The following is a 16441-nucleotide window of genomic DNA, read 5'->3' on the forward strand; positions in this document are numbered from 1 at the left end:
ACCTCCCCCAGCTGTGTCTTGTCTTGTGATTACCCTTGTGTGTATGGTTTGTGAATGTTTAGTTTTTCTTTGGTTTTTCTTAGTCATCAGCTTTTTATAAATTAAAGCTTGCCTTGTGTTATACTCCAATACTTGTCTCCCCTATTTTGTCCTGCATTTGGGTCCTGCCTTCCTTACCCCACCGTGACAATACTTTTTCTATCAAAGATCTTTAGTAGTGTTTATTCATATTAATGCATCACATATACAAATAATAACTTAAATACAATTGTTTAATGTGTAGCTCAACTCTGAGATTACCCCCAATCTCGCACACCTACAAAATAAATGGGCATGCTCAACATAGGAGGCCCTAAAGTGTGTGTGAGGCACAGACAGCAGCTGATAGCAAAAGGCCTGGACAGCTGTGACGATAGCAGGGGGGTATGGGGCCTAAGTTTTAGATAGGCTATCAGGGCAGCTCTGAATGTGATTGACAGGCACTGCTTGTGACTCCGCTGCCCTATAAGGGCACATAAACTTTAAGGCTCTCACAACCCCCTTCCAGGCCTTTCCTTTACACCCCCCTTAAAGTAGGGAACACATTTTCTGGAAGCTTCTGAATGGGAGCTTCTAGAAACCACCCCTTAAGTATAAAAAGACACCAGCTTGTCGTGAGTGCTGCATTGATTCACTTGAACACATCAAGGGAGAGTTAACTGCTGCAGGAGAGGAGCAGCAAGCACACTTGGAGCTCTTCAATCATTTGAGGACAACACATTTTACAAGGTTTCATCAAGAAGCGACTGTAGGAATACATTATTTTCAAGGTAAGACTTAAACATATCACATTAAGTACAGCTATGTTTTTTGCATTGCAAAGTTAAAATGTATATGGTGTTATATTTTACTAGTTGATTAAAGGAGAACACAGTAAGAACAGCAAGAATACTTGCTTCATTTTAGAATACATGAAAATTAAACAATTGTATGATAAAATTGTGCAAATGTATCCAAAAGTACACTTATCAGTATATCAGGTATTTTTTGTGTGAGTAGCACATTTACCATTACTCTCAGTGATATTGTAACATGCAGGGAACACATGGCAAGCAGGGTGACCCTACAGTATGTGTGAGAGCAATGGCGGAAGATCATGGAGACCGGCTGGCACAAACAGCAGGCACAGCAGCTTCACATGCTGGTGCAAAAAACATTACAGAAGTGCGATTTATGTTAGAATGTAATTTAGTCAAACTAACTTTTTGTTAGGCCTATTTTCATCTTGAAATGTTGAAGTTTTGAAGAAATTATACCATCAGACAATTTCATTTGTTCAGACACTTTCATTTCTCATTCGTAATAAAAAAAATCATTGATGTTCCACAGTTGTAGAACAGATGTCGTTTTCTTACATCTTTTGATTACTAGGTGCTATACCTTCATTTAAAATAAAGGTGTTGAATGACAAAGCAGGAAAGCTTTGGGGGTTGGGAAGGCACCATAACTCCACCCATTAAGCAAATGGCAGCTTTGATTGACAGATGGAACATGTGTTCATCTGCAATAGCTGACCACTTCATGCCACGAGGCTGCCTTTTACAAGGGGGGGGGGGGGGTTCAATAAAACAGCAGGAGGCACGGTTTCAACACATACATTACAATTGTATTTTAGAGCAAATTATCATGTTTAAGCGTAAGAAGCATATTTATGAATGCAGAATAACTCAATGTTATATGTGGCTCTTTTTAGATGCCTGCCGCCGGAAACGTTGTGGAGGAGGATGTGGAGACCTTTGCTTTCCAGGCTGAGATTGCTCAGCTGATGTCTCTTATCATCAACACCTTCTACTCAAACAAAGAGATCTTCCTTAGAGAGCTCATCTCCAATTCCTCAGATGTAAGTAAAATCAGCCCTTTTATCATTTAAATGTGGAAGCCCTCCCATGTTAGCAAGCATCACCATTTAACAATGTTATCCCTTTAGGCCCTGGACAAAATCAGATATGAAAGCTTGACAGACCCCACCAAACTTGAGTCCTGCAAAGACCTGAAAATCGAAGTGAGGCCCGACGTGCTTGCTCGCACACTTACCTTGATTGACACTGGTATCGGCATGACCAAGGCTGACCTGATCAACAACCTGGGCACAATCGCCAAGTCTGGTACCAAGGCTTTCATGGAGGCTCTGCAAGCTGGAGCCGACATCTCCATGATCGGTCAGTTTGGTGTGGGTTTCTACTCCGCATACCTAGTGGCTGAGAGGGTGACAGTCATTACCAAGCACAACGATGACGAGCAATACATTTGGGAGTCAGCAGCTGGAGGCTCATTCACAGTCAAAGTGGACTCTGGTAAGTTCACTCTTTGATATGATATGAAATATTCAATAATTTGAATGATGGTTACAATTTGACTCATAACCCAGTTCTCATCATTGATTTGTATTGTTACTTCTAGGAGAGTCCATTGGCAGAGGCACAAGAGTTATCCTTTACCTCAAAGAAGATATGACAGAATACTGTGAGGATAAGCGTGTCAAGGAAGTTGTGAAGAAGCACTCCCAGTTCATTGGCTACCCTATTACACTTTTTGTAAGTTGTACCTTCCTTTACCAAGAATACACATTTTCAGACCTAAAACCTATTGTGACCTATGATATTTACACAGAGGTGGGAGTAAGTCCTACACGTGCAAGTCATGAGCAAGTCTCAAGTCTTAACCTACAAGTTTCAAGCAAGTCCCCAAGTCACTGTGGTGAGATCAGGTCAAGCAATTCTCAAGTCATACGAAATTCTGATGAATAACCCCAGTTTCCGCATTTAAATCAGTTAAAATATTGTGGTTATGAAAAGTTTATTTTTTATTTTTAACATGAACGGCAATGGAGAGTGGGGTGCTGAAATGATAACCCTATAAGTTCTAAAAGGGCTCTAAAGGGATAACAGGAGTACAACACAAATATTTGACATCAACATGTTAAGCCTCCTGCCTTGGCTCCCCTTCAGCAGGGTCACAGTATTTCTCCTGTCTAAGGTGCTCTCATATGACACTGTCTCATTGTTTTCCTAACTGTCTGTGCACAAAGAAATATTGCATCAAACCCAATACAACGGAATAGTGTACCAGGGCGCATGATATGTTTGTGTGCAGACAGTGCGACATTAAGATTAAACACATTTCTTTCATTTGGGAACACCCACATATACATATGGAGTTCGCCAGATGTGTGTAAATTACTGTTCATGGTAATTTGAAAACAAATGCCATTGTCGAACACACAGCAGAGCACAAACACACACACATATCATGCGCCTTAGCGAGTACTTAAAACGAGTAATGGGGGGGATTAATCGGGCAGTTCGATGTGTGTGGTTAAAAAGTAGCGGTCGCTCTTTAGCTGTTTTAATGAAAGTAAACACAGTGAAGTTTTCATTGCCCTTTAGGGGCTCCGTACAATACAAAAACAAATATTTAATTTTATAAAGTAAAGTCCTTTCGAGTCATCTGTCTCAAGTCATGAATACCAAGTCAAAGTCAAGTCTTTTATCAATGTTAGTCAAGCAAGTCTCAAGTCCAAAAATATGTGAGTCAAGTCATGTGACTCGAGTCCCCCACCTCTGTATTTACACACAAACTAATTCCTAAACCACCACTCTTTCCATATATTCAAGGTGGAGAAGACAAGAGAGAAGGAAGTGGACCTTGAAGCGGGAGAAGAGGAAGTTGATAAAGATACCACTGAGGACAAGGACAAACCTAAGATTGAGGATGTAGGCTCCGATGAGGATGAGGACACAAAGGAGAGCAAGAACAAGAGGAAGAAGAAGGTCAAGGAGAAGTACATTGATGTCGAGGAGCTGAACAAGACCAAGCCAATCTGGACCCGTAACCCTGATGACATCACCAATGAAGAGTATGGAGAGTTCTACAAGAGTCTCACCAACGACTGGGAGGATCATCTCGCTGTCAAGGTAAGCCGGGTTTACTGATGATTAACTTGCAAAAAAATTATCAACAAAATACCTATTTTATCCTCTCTTATATTGATACATTTAAAGCTAATCATTTATTTGTTGTCTCTTGCAGCATTTCTCGGTGGAGGGTCAGCTCGAGTTCCGTGCTTTGCTCTTCATTCCCAGAAGAGCTTCATTCGACCTCTTTGAGAACAAGAAGAAGAAGAACAACATCAAGCTGTACGTGCGCAGGGTCTTCATCATGGATAACTGCGATGAGCTCATCCCCGAGTACCTCAGTGAGTTAAATAAGTCTATATTAAATATCATTCAAATAGTAATGGCTTCAAAATGATGCACTCTAGCTCCCATAAGTCTTGATTGTTTGTCAAATGTGTGCTTTTGTTAAATTACATTTGTGTGGCTTTGAAAGGCTAAGCAATCTTTTTTTCTTTCAGACTTCATCAAAGGTGTGGTGGACTCTGAGGATCTTCCCCTGAACATTTCCAGAGAGATGCTGCAGCAGAGCAAGATCCTGAAGGTCATCCGTAAAAACCTGGTCAAGAAATGCATGGAACTCTTCCTTGAACTCTCTGAGGACAAGGAAAACTACAAAAAGTACTACGATCAGTTCTCCAAGAACATCAAGGTAGGAATTTATGAATTTAACTAACCCTTGTGACAGGACATTTTCAAATTTGCAGTTGAATTTTAATAACATATCACTTTCTGTTGTAGCTTGGCATCCACGAAGACTCTGCGAACAGGAAGAAGCTTTCTGACATGCTGCGCTACTTCACCTCAGCCTCTGGAGAGGAGATGGTTTCCCTTAAAGACTATGTGTCACGCATGAAGGACAACCAGAAACACATCTACTACATCACTGGTTGGTTTTCAACTCACTTATTTTTCTATATTGTTGCCTAACATTTAAAAAAAAAAAGTCATTTAGTGATTACCATATTGATTTAATTAATTCATTTGACTTTTTCAGGTGAGACCAAAGACCAGGTGGCCAACTCTGCCTTTGTGGAGCGCCTTCGCAAAGCCGGCCTTGAGGTTATTTATATGATCGAACCCATCGATGAGTACTGTGTCCAGCAGCTGAAGGAGTATGATGGCAAGAACCTGGTTTCAGTGACCAAGGAAGGCCTGGAGCTGCCAGAAGATGAGGCAGACGTGAAGAAGCAGGAGGAGCTGAAAACCAAATTTGAAAACATTTGCAAGATCATGAAGGACATTCTCGACAAGAAGATTGAAAAGGTCAGGGGAAATGACTTGAAAAATGTCTTAAATGTTGATGTTGCTTTAATAGTCCATTTTGTTTGATCATGACAATAATACATTTTATTTATAACAGGTCACAGTGTCCAACCGCCTGGTCTCTTCCCCCTGCTGCATCGTCACAAGCACCTACGGCTGGACAGCTAACATGGAGAGGATCATGAAGTCTCAGGCCCTGAGAGATAACTCTACCATGGGCTACATGACGGCTAAGAAGCACCTGGAGATCAACCCTTTGCATCCAATCGTTGAAACCTTGAGGGAGAAGGCAGAGGCCGACAAGAACGATAAGGCCGTGAAGGATCTGGTCATCCTCCTTTACGAGACCTCCCTGCTGTCTTCAGGATTCACATTGGAGGACCCACAGACACATGCCAACCGCATCTACAGAATGATCAAGCTGGGTCTTGGTAGGTTTACTTCTGACAACTGACATAACAGAAATGTCTTTTACATATTATTGTGTCTTTGGTTGCTAATAAATGCATTCTCATTCACAGGCATTGATGATGATGATTCTGCAGTTGAAGACGTCAGTCAGCCTGCTGATGAAGATATGCCAGTCTTGGAAGGAGATGATGACACATCAAGAATGGAGGAAGTTGACTAAACGATTAAGATAATCTTTCCTGTTTCCTTATTATTTTTGTAATATCGCCTCAAATAGACATGTCAATCGAACTCAAATCTCATTTTTTGAACAGTATTAACAAATCACTACAAGTTAATTAATGGAATGAATGTAGGCCACATTGTGGCTTTGTCTGCATTGTATCAGCTGCTTCTATAAAACTACTGACGACCATTAAGAGTTATATAAAGTCACTGTACATTTGACTTGTGTCTCTTTTTGTAACATTTTTTTTTATGAAATGCCTTCAAATTTGTAATAAAAATTATTAAAAAATAAGAGCTGCCATCTTGATTACTGAATGATGCATGCTGTTTTTCATCATATTGTTTGCTCCTAAAATGGTCATAAGGTAAGAGACTAGATTAATTTATCAATTGTATCTTGTAATTTATTAAATGTTCTGGAATTTTCAGTAAGCACTGGCACTGCATGGTTCATTCTAGTTATTCTGCCCCCGCACGCCTTCGTCAGATCCCCTCCTTTAGTCCAGCCTCCTCAAGCCATAAATGGAAAGAGGAGAGTACACACATCATGATTGACAGCACACATAGCCTATCACCTGCCAACACAGAGCTGTAGAGGGGAAGATTCCAGATGGTTCTGGATGCTCAGGTCGGGAGGATTTCTCGAACAGTCGAAGGGGATATAAAAGCTGCAAGGGGAACCTGTCAGCAGTCCACATCTTAACTTAAGTTCACACGGGAGTCTTCGATACAGGACCAAGGTAAATTATTGAAATATTTCTTTACTATTATAAAAATAATAACGAGATGCCTAAATGTAATAACACTTTGACATTCATGGTTAATGTAAGCCAATATCAGCTTAGTTATGATGTAGGTAAAGCTTAACCGTTGTCCATCAATACTGGTATTTTATAAATGACTATGTAATAATATTCTGACATGCCTGGATTTCAATGGTGATGCAACTAAATCTAGTTAATGTGCATAGTTTTATTAACGGCTCATAACAATACTGTTGCAACCAGAGGCTGGTTATCTCAATGTACGTTTACAAATCAAGATTTGTAACGGTTATCATTGCTCCTAGATGTCAGCGTTTTTTTTTTTAGATGTCAAACTTTTTCCAATATTATTTGGTAACTATCCTTCCTGCCTGACATTACCTGTGCACCTCTCTGGGAGACAGCAGCCACATGATGCAAAAGAGGTGCACTTCAGGCAGGAATTATGTTAAGTGGCACAAATTCGACAACCAAGACCACATTTCCTTAGCAGAGAGTCTTTCATTCCTCAGTTCAAACAAAGTGAATTAAAGGCGAGCATTTACAGATCCTCATCAGATGGCCATGAGGAGGAGCTTTCGATTCTTATGGAAACTGCTAGAGTTCTGCTCGCCTTTTGGTACCTTCTAGAAACTTGCAACTCACCAGGGGAACCGGAAGGGGGAGCCATTTTAACTGCTGCTTAAAAGTAATCCTAGCCACGTGCTCCTCTGATAAACCAACAACTAATTGTATCTATTTAAACATGAAAGCTTAATTGCACTGTTACTATCTATTAGCATGTGTGGTTGAAAAGTTAAAACGTTATTTTGTTTTATGCAGCTGTGGAAACAATTTAATTAAATATCTTGACAGTTTGGATTATTTTATTTTTTATTTAGTGATATAGGAGTTACAAGACAAGTGCATACAATTACAGTGTCACATACACTCAAAAGACAATAAGGAGCATTTACAAGTAAAGACAAATAACAAATTACAAAATATACATGGAGACAAAAAAATAAAACAAAAACTGTGTCTGTGTGTGCATTTGAGGGATTAAAAGAGAGTAATAAATGACATAAAAATGATATGAGAGTAACAATATAATAGTCATGTATCCTAGGGGTTTACTAGGCATGTAAATGACAGTTTGGATTTAATAAAATCTGCTGAGTACAATTCACTTTCTACACGCTCAATATTTATTTTTTATTGTATTTGCAGGAAATGAAATGCATATTATGCAACTTGTGTATAGACAGAAGCGGGTGGAATTAGTGTCACTTGTCAAAGATGGATTATAGGCAGGTGGAGCTGAGCATAGCTGGACAGTCTGCCACACCACCTGTCCCCACCCCCCTGCACAAGTGATGCATTACTGTTGCGTTTCTCATGTTACTTCTCATTACTGATGTTAACTGAACTTATTATTTGGTCTGGATTTTGTTACTGCCTATGACTTGTGGTTGACAATGTTAATGGATACTCATTAACTTAGCAACCATGTAAGAAATGCTGATATGTGTGTCAGAGGTATTGATTCACCTCTGTAATGAGTGAGATTCTTTGTGGCGTTGATTTTTTTTTATTATTGTACGGTGTAACTTAAATTATTTGCACATTACCGCAGGGTGTTTAGTGTGACAGTGTAGTGACTCACAGAGCTGCAGACAATCTACAGACCAATGAAAATGTGGGCTAACCTGCAGGGCTAACCTGCCTGTAAAAATGCAAAAGAAAGTATAAGAAAGAGTCATAAATAAGTGTCAAACATCTCCTCAATGGGCAATGCATTCATTTTTCTAATTTAAATAATTATGTAGGCCTTGCTTTAAGGACACAAACGGTGCCAGCGGATCATACAGAGCATTTCTTTTGTGTGTTCATTTGTGATCCATGATCCATATGCATGTTCTAAAAATAGTCATTTGTTCCCTCTGCTTAGATGTCTGAATCGCACGACCAACCAATGGAGGAGGAGGTTGAGACGTTTGCATTCCAGGCTGAGATTGCTCAGTTGATGTCCTTGATCATCAACACTTTCTACTCCAACAAAGAGATCTTCCTTAGGGAGCTTATCTCCAACTCCTCTGATGTAAGTTTGTCATAGTATTAGGCTGAAGGTGTTTCCTTTTAATCTCATGATGTGTCTAAGAAGTTTGAGTTTATTTCACAAATCTCTGAATAATAGAAAGTTATTTAAATTTCTATCCACACTTATAGCTTTTTGTCTTTCCCCCAGGCCCTGGACAAAATCCGCTATGAGAGTCTCACTGACCCCACTAAACTTGATAGTGGCAAGGACCTAAAAATCGAAGTAATTCCCAACAAAGAGGGACGCACACTTACCTTGATTGACACTGGTATCGGCATGACCAAGGCTGACCTGATCAACAACCTGGGCACAATCGCCAAGTCTGGTACCAAGGCTTTCATGGAGGCTCTGCAAGCTGGAGCCGACATCTCCATGATCGGTCAATTTGGTGTGGGTTTCTACTCATCATACCTAGTGGCTGAGAGGGTGACAGTCATTACCAAGCACAACGATGACGAGCAATACATCTGGGAATCCTCTGCTGGAGGCTCATTCACAATCAAAGTGGACAACTGTAAGTATTATAAAGGCCCTTACTTTATTGCTAATAACAATTGATTTCTATCAATAAAGGGGTACCTACAGGAGGTTACATGTAACGTGCATTGACCCGTCTTTTTTTCTATGTAGCTGAGCCCATTGGGCGTGGCACTAGGGTGATCCTACACTTGAAAGAAGACCAGATCGAATACATAGATGAGAAACGAGTCAAGGAGATTGTGAAAAAACACTCGCAGTTCATTGGCTATCCGATCACACTCTTTGTAAGTCCTCATTTAAGTTGTTTAAGGAAATAAATCACATGAATTAGCCTGATAGCCATTGACTGAGTTCTATATTCATTTAGGTGGAGAAAGAGCGTGACAAGGAGGTGAGTGACGACGAGGCAGAGGAGGAAGAGGAAAAGGAAAAAGACAAGGATGAAGAAGAGGACAAGGACGAGGACAAACCTGAGATTGAGGACGTCGGGTCTGATGAGGAGCACGACCACGACAAGTGTTCAGACAAGAAGAAGAAGAAGAAGAAGATCAAGGAGAAGTACATTGACCAGGAGGAGCTGAACAAGACCAAACCCCTGTGGACGCGTAACCCTGACGACATCACTAATGAGGAGTATGGAGAGTTCTACAAGAGTCTCACCAACGACTGGGAGGACCACCTTGCTGTCAAAGTAGGGCCCCTAAATGATTCTTTATCCATATGTAATAAAAGTAGTAAGATTTAACTTGAATACTGACCTAATGGATCGTCTTTCTCACAGCACTTTTCCGTAGAGGGTCAGCTGGAATTCCGCGCTCTGCTCTTTGTTCCTCGCCGCGCTCCCTTCGACCTCTTTGAGAACAAGAAGAAGAAGAACAACATCAAGCTGTACGTGCGCAGGGTCTTCATCATGGACAACTGCGAGGAGCTCATCCCTGAGTACCTCAGTGAGTATTAACTCAAGCCACAAAATACTAGCGTATACTAGGCCTGTCGCGATAAGCAATTCATTGACTTATCGTACTATAAATAAAAATGAACTCGATAACTTTTCTGACCTCGATAAATTGCCGTTTGTTTACATAAGGATGTGACCAGCATTTTAGCCAGGCGCGCTGTGGCTGCCGGCCATGCGCGCCGTGAGGGGCGGGGCTCACACACATCCAGGTCAGGACACTCCGCGTGCAGCAGTGTAGCAGTGTAGCAGTGTAGCAGCCAAATGAATAATATAGAGACAAGCAGGAGACAACATGTGACTTACTCGAGGGGAATCTGAAGTTAAATGGAATTGGTTGCAAAACCTAACTCCATCTCCGGTGTGGGAATATTTAGGATTTAAGTCAAATCAACGAGGCGAACCTACGGACTTGAATGAGCCGGGCGGTGTTTCGCATTTGTTTTAAAAAGGTAGCAACAAAAGCTAGCAATACGACCAGAGCCTACGACCAACCTTAAACTGCACCTGAAACACAACCACCCCATTCCGTTTTCCCAGCTGGGAGCAAACACGGCAGCTGGAGATGGAGAGCCCCCACCTTCCCTACAGTTTACAATCAAAGATGCATTTGCCCGACAATGCAAACATGTTGGTGTTCCTTGCTCGAAATCTTTGAAATACAGATTTGGATATGGCCTGTAGAGGTTTTTTTTGCTTGTGAGACCGTGGGTGTTTCTCAATCGCGAGTAAAGCTGCTGCAGAGCCACTATTTCAAGCATACTACGTCATCGAGTGCCGCCGAAGTACTGTTCCAATGTCCAGCATACTTGGAAATCTACCGAGCCCGGCGTACTTCGTTTGGAGAAATTTCGAGGCTGCACATGTGTAGACTCCGTGGTCTTAAAATCCCCACAATGCTTTGCGCACGGACCAATTTCCCCAAATCTGTAGCGGAAAATGTAAGGCGGGGCCTCTCATATGACGCACACCTGCACACTTGCTCGCCTGTTCCACTCTTTGTTTTCTGAATGCCAGGAAGTATTCTTGCCTCGCTTCTGAAGCAAGACGCTCGGAAGACATGTGCTACCAAGCAAGCGTACTCGAGATTGAGAAACACCCAATGTGTGTTCATATTTATTTATTTGTATATATATATATAAATAAATATATAGAGAGAGCTCTGTTTTCCAGCCTGAGTCTATTTAATTTATTGTTTTGGTTGTGTGTGATTTAATGAATTTTTTACAATTTAATTAATTTGTTTATTTATTATATATAATTTATGTATTTTAATATTATTTCACATTTCATTTGCAATGTTGAATGTTGAATAAAAAGTTCTGTTTGAAAGGATGTACTTGAATTATTATTATATATTATCATTATGTCAGTGGTCTAAGATGGTCTTACAACGGTGCCGACAATATTATCGTTTATCGCAATAATTTCCGGGAAAATGTATCGTCCAACAAAATGTATTATCGTGACAGGCCTAGCATATACTCTTCATAAATCACATAATCAGCTTATATAATTAAAATAACAAATAGACATTTGACTGTATGGCTGATCAGGTTGTCTTTATCCATCCTATCAGATTTCATCAGGGGTGTGGTGGACTCTGAGGATCTTCCCCTGAACATTTCCAGAGAGATGCTGCAGCAGAGCAAGATCCTGAAAGTGATCCGCAAAAACCTGGTGAAGAAGTGCATGGAACTCTTCACTGAACTTGCAGAGGACAAGGAAAACTACAAAAAGTACTACGATCAGTTCTCCAAGAACATCAAGGTTAGTGTTCTCACCTTGCACCGTCCAAGCCGTTAAGTGTTCCTAATCTTGTCACTTTTAAACTGTTGGCAGCCACCTTGTGTTAAACCCTTGTTCCTTGGTTTGATACTTTGTTAATGTCCACACAAGTCCTGCAAAATGTAATCTGAATTTTAACAGGATAGTATGTTTGTAGAGTGCAAAGCTTGACAAAAACCTCTTGAATTGTAGAGAAATATTCCAGTTCAGACCTTATAATGTGTTAGCCATCTGTCTGATCCTTTGGCCATATTGCCCTAATGAAAAGCTGCTTTAAGTCTTGTTTGGTGCTACTTAATGACATTACTTACACTTTATTAATGGTTAGTTCTTGGAGACAAATATCAGTGTATCTACTCTTTAATACTGAAATACTTATGTAATTTTTTTAACCAGAATGTAACACATTTAATTAATAAATGGGTCTACTTATACAACGTTGCTTTCAAATGCATGTTACTGACATTAAGTTTTATTTGTATTTCAGCTTGGCATCCATGAGGATTCTCAGAACAAAAAGAGGCTGTCTGAGCTGCTGCGATACTACACATCAGCTTCTGGAGATGAGCTGGTGTCCCTGAAGGACTATGTCACACGTATGAAGGAAAACCAGAAACACATCTACTACATTACTGGTGAGGACACTTCTCATCCTTATACTGTACATTTAGATTCAAAATAGTTTTGAAACGGGTGAACTGAGTTAGTTAATGTGCTAAAATATAAATGTGTTTTGTTTTTCAGGTGAGACCAAAGACCAGGTGGCCAACTCTGCCTTTGTGGAGCGCCTCCGCAAAGCCGGCCTCGAAGTTATTTACATGATCGAGCCCATCGATGAGTACTGTGTCCAGCAGCTGAAGGAGTTTGATGGCAAGAACCTGGTTTCAGTGACCAAGGAAGGCCTGGAGCTGCCAGAAGATGACGAGGAGAAGAAGAAGCAGGAGGAGAAGAACGCTCAGTATGAGAGTTTGTGCAAGATAATGAAGGATATCTTGGAGAAGAAAGTGGAGAAGGTGAGAGGATTTATAAACGAAACTACCTCAACACAAATCATTAGGGGTTGTATAATATGTTGTTTATTGACCACTGTTGTGCAATTAAGACCCCATTTACACGGGAACGAAACGGGTTGTATCCGCATAGTTTCTCTTGCGTATAGCCCTTTCATTTACACGAGGCCGTAACAAAACGATAGAAACGGACCCCGCAAACGATAACGGGTCCCAAGGTGGATAGATCTGCAAACGGACCGCTCTGGGGGGTCAAACGGCTCCGTGTAATCGCCTCTATACGATCATTTCCCGATAGATGAAGCCATAGCCCCGCCTCTCCCCACCTCTGCTGCTCACTGCTGTAGCATGGTCAGTAGCTACTGTCAGTAGCTACTGCTAGTGCTACAGCTCGACCATGCTACAGATGTTAGTGCAAAATCTACAGCTCCTCTACCACAACCATCAGCAACAAGTGGACATGGAGAATTACATGATCTACTACATGTTGCTAAATCCACCGCGGGGCATAAACAGAAGGGCAACCATGCTCCAGGGTCTTCTTCGCTGCTTTTGGTGTATTTTGTGGCGGCAGCAGCGCCATTTACACGCCTGGCATATGTACTACAGCGTTTCCAGCGGGTCGAGCGGTCTCGTGTGAACAGACACGTTAAATCAATCGAATGCGTGTGAACGGAAGACTTTTTTGAAAACGCATACGGTGCGTAAACGCAAACGTTCCCGTGTAAAGGCAGCCTAAGGCAGAAACTAACTGGTGCACATTTTTGTTGACATCCGCAGGTCACGGTGTCCAACCGCCTGGTGTCTTCCCCCTGCTGCATCGTCACAAGCACCTACGGCTGGACAGCTAACATGGAGAGGATCATGAAGGCCCAGGCTCTCAGGGACAACTCCACCATGGGCTACATGGCTGCTAAAAAACACCTAGAGATCAACCCTGACCACCCCATCGTGGAAACCCTGAGGCAGAAGGCAGAGGTTGATAAGAATGACAAGTCTGTGAAGGATCTGGTAATCCTGCTCTTTGAAACTGCACTGCTCTCTTCTGGATTCACCTTGGAGGATCCCCAGACCCACTCCAATCGCATCTACAGAATGATCAAGCTCGGTCTCGGTGAGTATCTGTGCTTACGGACATTATATAAACAACTACCTGGCTTCTTTGACTAATCATGTTTTTATTTTTCTTGTTTTAGGTATTGATGAAGATGATATGACACCAGATGAAGTCACCTCTGCGCCCACTGAGGACATGCCCCGTCTTGAAGGGGACGATGATGACACATCCAGGATGGAGGAGGTGGACTAGGCCTGTTTCTGTGGCCTCTTGGCTCTCAGAAGTAGTGTTATGTGAAATGTAAAGTTTAATGTTGTAAATGAGCCTGGGATTGCTCTCCCCTCAACACCTTTTTCACACAGTTCTCCCCTTGATATGACCAGATTCAGATCCATTCCTCATAGGACTTTATTTTTTAAGTTGTCACGTTTTGTAACTTGAGTTTTCAATGCATTTTTTTTTTAATTTATTGACATTCCAATTTACTTTTTGTGTTCTTACTTTGATTGTAAATATACCAAAAATGTTACGGTTAATTGAAAGGGGTTGGACCCACAAATAAAGGTTCGATATCTTGACTCCCATGTTTTGTCATCCTTACTGACCCTCTGAAAAGTTTATAACACGGGGGCAATTCTAAAGACAATAATTCACAAAGATACAGCTAATGACAGGACATTTGTATACATTTAGTTAAATCCTATTTAAATGAAATTAGCATTGTGTATATGAATCACAACACATAGACTGTAGCATTAGTTACATGCAACCTTTCAGTGTAAGATTTGTGAAATGTATCGTGCCAACAATATTAACTGAATAAAAAATTAAAAAACTCCTAGAAATGCAATCTTTAGAAGACAGTCACTTAGGCTATCATAGCAGGAAAAAGCACAGGTGTTCCTAATTACCTTAATGAGGGCTCTGCTCTAGTCACCTGTCTCTGAATTAATGTCACTATTTACAACTGTGATTTTCTCTATTTAAAGGTCCCATGTCATGCTTTTCCGGTTATTACCTGTCCCCTTGTGTGTTATGAAGGTAAACGGTCTGCAAAGTCACAAACCCTCAAAGTACACCCTGTAGCGAGTAAAACTCTTAACACAGAAAATACCTGTCTATGCTGCCCCAGAACGCCTCGTTGGAGATTTCTCTTTTCTTGGTACAGTGACGTGCCCATACCCAAATGGACCCATTGGTCCAAATAGACCAATCCCTGGAGCTGTTACGTTAAGTTGGACCAATCCACGGACTTCCTCACACACACACACTCAATCTTTTCTCAGCTGCAGCTCCGCCGATTTCTCCTCCCTGAGACAGCGGGACGCAGCGAGGCTGTGGGTGTTTCTCAATGTCGAGGAAGGCTGCTCCAGAGCCACTATTTCAAGCATACTACGTCATCGAGTGCTGCCGAAGGACTGTTCCAATGTCCAGCATACTTGGAATTCTACCGAGGCCGGCGTACTACAATTTCGAGGCTGCACTTGTGTAGACTCCGCAGTCTTAAAATCCCCACAATGCTTTGCGCACGGACCAATTTCCAAATCTTTGGCGGAAATCGCGCTCCATTTAAGTCGGGGCCTCGCATATGATGCACACCTGCATACCTGTTAGCCTGTTCCACAATTCTTCGTTTTCCGAGGCTAGGAAGGATTCTTGCCTCGCTTCTGAAGCAAGTGACTCGGAAGACATGTGCTACCAAGTAAGCGTCCTCGACATTGAGAAACACCCTGTGAGTCGGTGTGTGAGCACACACACAAACTCCCAGCCAGGCTGCGGGTGTGTGTGTGTGTTCGGGGCTGTGTTTCACTGTCTCGCAGACGGCCACTGGGCTCATAGGGAGGGGGGGGGCAGGAGCTCCAACAAGCCGTTTAGGACAGAGAGTGAATACACATACTATACAGAGATGCTGTATGAGAAACCAATGTGTATTTGGAAAATTGCACAATATAAATCTATTTTAGTATACCTCAACAATGGAATTATGATCAGTAGAAATGGCCATGACATGGGACATTTAACATTACAATGTCCTAAGGACTAAAAGAAGAAGATGGGAGGGGGAAATTCAGTTTCCACTCTGTCGTACACACACATGCGTTTTTGTACAGGTAATACAGTACACACAGTACACACTTTTTACAACATGCACATACATATACAAATACACACAGTTATGCACACATGCACATGCAGTTGAGAGGTCAGAGCGGAGGCAGCCAGTCTAGCCGGCGCCAGTGAGCAGTTGGGGGTTAGGTGTCTTGCTCAAGGGCACTTCGGCAGTGGCCCAGGAGGTGAACTGGCTCCTCTCCAGTCCACACTCCGTATTTCTTGGTCCGATTGGGACGTGAACCGGCGACCCTTCGGTCCAAAGTCCAATCCCCTAAATACTGAACCACTGCCGCCCTACTACAGAAAAGGAGGCATATAAAACGATGAATTCATAAAGAATTATTGGATTTTGGGGGAT

The 16441-nt window shown here is 41.7% G+C and overlaps 2 protein-coding genes across 2 annotated transcripts; both read left to right on the forward strand.

Annotated features, from left to right (window-relative positions):
* The first annotated feature begins 549 nt into the window (after window positions 1-549).
* On the forward strand, window positions 550-6144 carry hsp90aa1.1 (heat shock protein 90, alpha (cytosolic), class A member 1, tandem duplicate 1). The gene is made up of 11 exons (XM_034150606.1): window positions 550-809; window positions 1733-1879; window positions 1967-2333; window positions 2440-2573; window positions 3654-3953; window positions 4069-4234; window positions 4394-4584; window positions 4674-4821; window positions 4930-5198; window positions 5296-5629; window positions 5720-6144. Exons 2-11 carry the CDS (start codon window positions 1733-1735, stop codon window positions 5827-5829), a joined length of 2166 nt encoding a protein of 721 aa, XP_034006497.1. The 5' UTR covers window positions 550-809; the 3' UTR covers window positions 5830-6144.
* Window positions 6145-6466: 322 nt separating this feature from the next.
* hsp90aa1.2 (heat shock protein 90, alpha (cytosolic), class A member 1, tandem duplicate 2) lies at window positions 6467-14549 on the forward strand. The gene is made up of 11 exons (XM_034150608.1): window positions 6467-6577; window positions 8532-8681; window positions 8829-9195; window positions 9312-9445; window positions 9529-9852; window positions 9943-10108; window positions 11696-11886; window positions 12392-12539; window positions 12649-12917; window positions 13695-14028; window positions 14111-14549. The coding sequence occupies exons 2-11, from the start codon at window positions 8532-8534 to the stop codon at window positions 14221-14223; spliced, it is 2196 nt and encodes a 731-aa protein (XP_034006499.1). The 5' UTR covers window positions 6467-6577; the 3' UTR covers window positions 14224-14549.
* The last annotated feature ends 1892 nt before the right edge of the window (window positions 14550-16441 follow it).

This window comes from Trematomus bernacchii, unplaced genomic scaffold (assembly GCF_902827165.1).
Source record: "Trematomus bernacchii unplaced genomic scaffold, fTreBer1.1, whole genome shotgun sequence".
Taxonomy (NCBI): Eukaryota; Metazoa; Chordata; class Actinopteri; order Perciformes; family Nototheniidae; genus Trematomus; species Trematomus bernacchii.

What these genes read in the sequence shown, in the direction of transcription:
- hsp90aa1.1 (XM_034150606.1), top strand. Translation starts at nt 1,733, where the DNA reads ATGCCTGCCGCCGGAAACGTTGTGGAGGAGGATGTGGAGACCTTTGCT. An exon ending in AGGATCATCTCGCTGTCAAG is followed by an intron (nt 3,954 to 4,068) that starts GTAAGCCGGGTT and finishes TGTCTCTTGCAG; the next exon opens with CATTTCTCGGTGGAGGGTCA. An exon ending in ACACATCTACTACATCACTG is followed by an intron (nt 4,822 to 4,929) that starts GTTGGTTTTCAA and finishes TGACTTTTTCAG; the next exon opens with GTGAGACCAAAGACCAGGTG.
- hsp90aa1.2 (XM_034150608.1), top strand. Translation starts at nt 8,532, where the DNA reads ATGTCTGAATCGCACGACCAACCAATGGAGGAGGAGGTTGAGACGTTT. An exon ending in CACAATCAAAGTGGACAACT is followed by an intron (nt 9,196 to 9,311) that starts GTAAGTATTATA and finishes TTTTCTATGTAG; the next exon opens with CTGAGCCCATTGGGCGTGGC. An exon ending in AGTTCTCCAAGAACATCAAG is followed by an intron (nt 11,887 to 12,391) that starts GTTAGTGTTCTC and finishes TTTGTATTTCAG; the next exon opens with CTTGGCATCCATGAGGATTC.